The sequence below is a fragment of the Antrostomus carolinensis genome, unplaced genomic scaffold (assembly GCF_000700745.2).
Source record: "Antrostomus carolinensis isolate BGI_N321 unplaced genomic scaffold, ASM70074v2 scaffold45138, whole genome shotgun sequence".
NCBI lineage: Eukaryota > Metazoa > Chordata > Aves > Caprimulgiformes > Caprimulgidae > Antrostomus > Antrostomus carolinensis.
In genome coordinates this window covers 3329-6026 of record NW_010335876.1, presented here as the reverse complement: position 1 = coordinate 6026, position 2698 = coordinate 3329, and the positions used below count along the sequence as shown (strand labels likewise).

The following is a 2698-nucleotide window of genomic DNA, read 5'->3' as shown; positions in this document are numbered from 1 at the left end:
GCTGCGGGAGCGGTGGGCCAGCTTTTAGCCACTCCCACGGGAGGGCTCCGTTAACTGTGCCGTGTTAATTAAAGCAGCCTGTTCTGCACAGAGATAAAGCCTAAGAGTTCTTTGAAGTCTTCAGGATGCTGAGGGGCGAGTGGAGATCCTGCTGCGGGGCTTGAGAGTGGGGAGGGGGTGTTTGTGGAGCTGGCTGTGGGAGGGAGGGGGGGAGCACCCAGGATGCCCACTGGCAGGAGGGCAACGATGGCCAAGGCTGCCCGTAGTCCCCAGCAAAGCCAAAATGCCAATGGAGCCTCTTACCAGGGTTAGGAGGTTCAGCCACAGCGGCCCATGGGTCGGCAGCTGGTGTAGAACCAGAAACCTGGGCAGGGGGGGAGGCTGTCACCCATGGGGAGGCTGTCACCCAGGGGTCTGCAGGAGGGAAGCCAGAAGACAAGGGCACCTTCCCCCAAGGGTCAGAGGTTGCGGTGGTCCCAGGAGGGAAATCCCAGGGCCCAGTGGAGGTTTGCTGGGACGAGGCGCTCGCCTGGGAGAGGGGCTCCTCGCCAGCATCCGGGACTGGCACCCAGGGATCAGCCGCGCCGGCCCAGGCAGAGGCTGCCGGCTCCGCTTTGGGTTTCGTATCTGAAAGAAGAAGGGGAGATGTGGGAGAGGGGAATGGTGTGGGGTGTGGAGAGATGCTGAGTGGTGAGGATGTGCCTGGGGACCTCAGCTTCCAGCAGCACTGCCCAGGTGTGCAACAGACCGGGCAGTGGAGGGAGGAGAAGTGAGAAGTCATTACTGTTGAGCTTGGGAATTGGGAAGGGACAGAGGCTGGGGGGGAGGTTTCTGCCCCTGTGGCAGCCTGTGAGTTGCCCCTACCTGGCATCTCCCATGGGTCAGCAGACGTGTGGCTGGAGGGGGCTGGCGCCGGCCCGAATATATCTGCCAGCTCCAGGATAGAGGACTGCAAAGAGAAAGGGAGTAAAGAGGTAAGGGAGGCCCAGGGCTGATCTGTGGGATCGCCCCAGAGCCCAAGGCTGGCTGTATGGCCATCCAGGCCCCCAGTGCTGTACCTGGCTTTTCTTCATCTTATCTTCTTCCTCCTCTTCCTCTGCACCCTGGGCAGTCTCCTCCGTGGGTTTCTGCAGCAGTGAGTTCTCCCCTTGCCAAGCCCTCACCTCCTGCGGGGACAAGGGACAGGGCCCATGAGCTCAGAAGCTCTGCAGCCAGCACCTTCTCCAGGAGATAGACCCAGTGCAGGAGCTGCCACCGCATCCCCAAAAAGTCCCAGTGCCTGAGCAGACGGCTCCTCTGGGGCCGAGCCCCCCAGGAGAGCACTCAGCAGACAGCCCCAGAGCAGTGAAAGCAAAGCAGGTGCTGGAGCGAGGCAGCATTTCAGGCTCCAGTGCCCCAGAGAGAAGCCCAAGTGCAAGGAGAGCAGAGTGCCCGGGGCTGCAGGGCACAGGTACCTTCTCGTGCTCCTCTTTGCTCAGCGCGAGCGCTAGCTGCAATTGCCTTTCTTCATCTGTGCTGGAAATTGGAGGAAGTGGCTTCTGCCAACAGAGGAAATTGGGTGACATTTCAGCTTGCCTTCAGCTCACGGGGCTGCTTGGAGGTCCCCATCCTCGCCACCACCTCTCCTGCGGCCCCTCGCCTGCCAGCACAGCACCTTTATGCCCGTCCAGCCAGCTCTGCCTGCGGACCCCCAGCCCAGTGTCCCTACACTCTTGAACTGGCTCCCACTCAGGGTCCCCTGCAACCACTGCCCCAACTCCTTCCCCACCCCATCACCTGCCACTGCGTCAAGACTGGGGTGACCCTGAGTTAGGCAGCCAGCATCTGCCCCAGAAGTTTTCGGGGACTCCGATGCAGCTGGTGGAGGAGAGGGGATTGATTAGGCATCCCCTCACCCCGGCAGCCTGATGGGGAGGAGGGCTTGTGACACCAACTGGCCTCGGTTCAGGAATCCTGCCCAGCCCCACTCTGCTGGAAGAGAAGCACCCAGACTTGAGGCAGTTTTTGGGGATAGACTGTCCCTGTAGCACCACGGCAGCCCTGATCACCACCCCGTGATGCTCATCTGGTGGCATGGGACCAGCTGGGGCTGGGAATGGTGACCCCAGCAGGGGTGTACGAGTGTGCATATGAGTGTACAGCCCAGGTGGACTCCACCAGGCAACGCTTTCAAGAGTGTGTTCCTACAGCGCTCATCCCAGCAGCATGTGGAAGCTATAAATACTCCAATTCCAGGACAAAAATAGGGATATACGCTCTGCTCTGTTTCCAAAAGAGCCCCCACCAGGCAGGGAAGACGGGCAGCAGCAAGCGCCATCTCTGAAGCATGTTCCCTGCCCTGGCAGGACCGAGCTCACAGTGCTCAGTGCCAGCCCCAGGGGGATGCCCGCTGGCCTGGGACACAGCCCCTCGGTCACCCTGTCCCTCTGACTTTGTGTGGCCGTCCCGGCTGGCCCCGCAGGGGGGGTGCCAGCCGGCAGCAATCCCAGCCGGTGTGCAAATAAGCCGTCCCTGGTGGAAAAGGGGCCATGGCCGGCAGATAGGAGAGGGGACAGCCCTGGGGGAGGTTTCACAGCTGGGACACTAGCTTGCTTGCTGCCTGCATCCTGGCTTGGCTCCTCCTGGTACTGTTTTCCAGCACTCCTTCTAGCCCAGTTTGAAAGGACTGGCCAGTGGGAGGGAGCAACCGGCCCCCCTG

The 2698-nt window shown here is 61.5% G+C and overlaps 1 protein-coding gene across 1 annotated transcript in view; it reads right to left on the bottom strand.

Moving 5' to 3' along the window:
* Positions 1-303: 303 nt before the first annotated feature.
* Positions 304-2698, bottom strand: part of LOC104530166 (epsin-3) — a gene marked incomplete at both ends in the record, with an annotated part of 3676 nt that continues 1281 nt past the window's right edge. The window contains 4 exons of the mRNA XM_010174672.2: positions 304-627; positions 865-949; positions 1059-1166; positions 1455-1538. Of these exons, the coding sequence (XP_010172974.2) occupies positions 304-627; positions 865-949; positions 1059-1166; positions 1455-1538 (601 nt within the window). The remainder of the gene's footprint in view (positions 628-864; positions 950-1058; positions 1167-1454; positions 1539-2698) is intronic.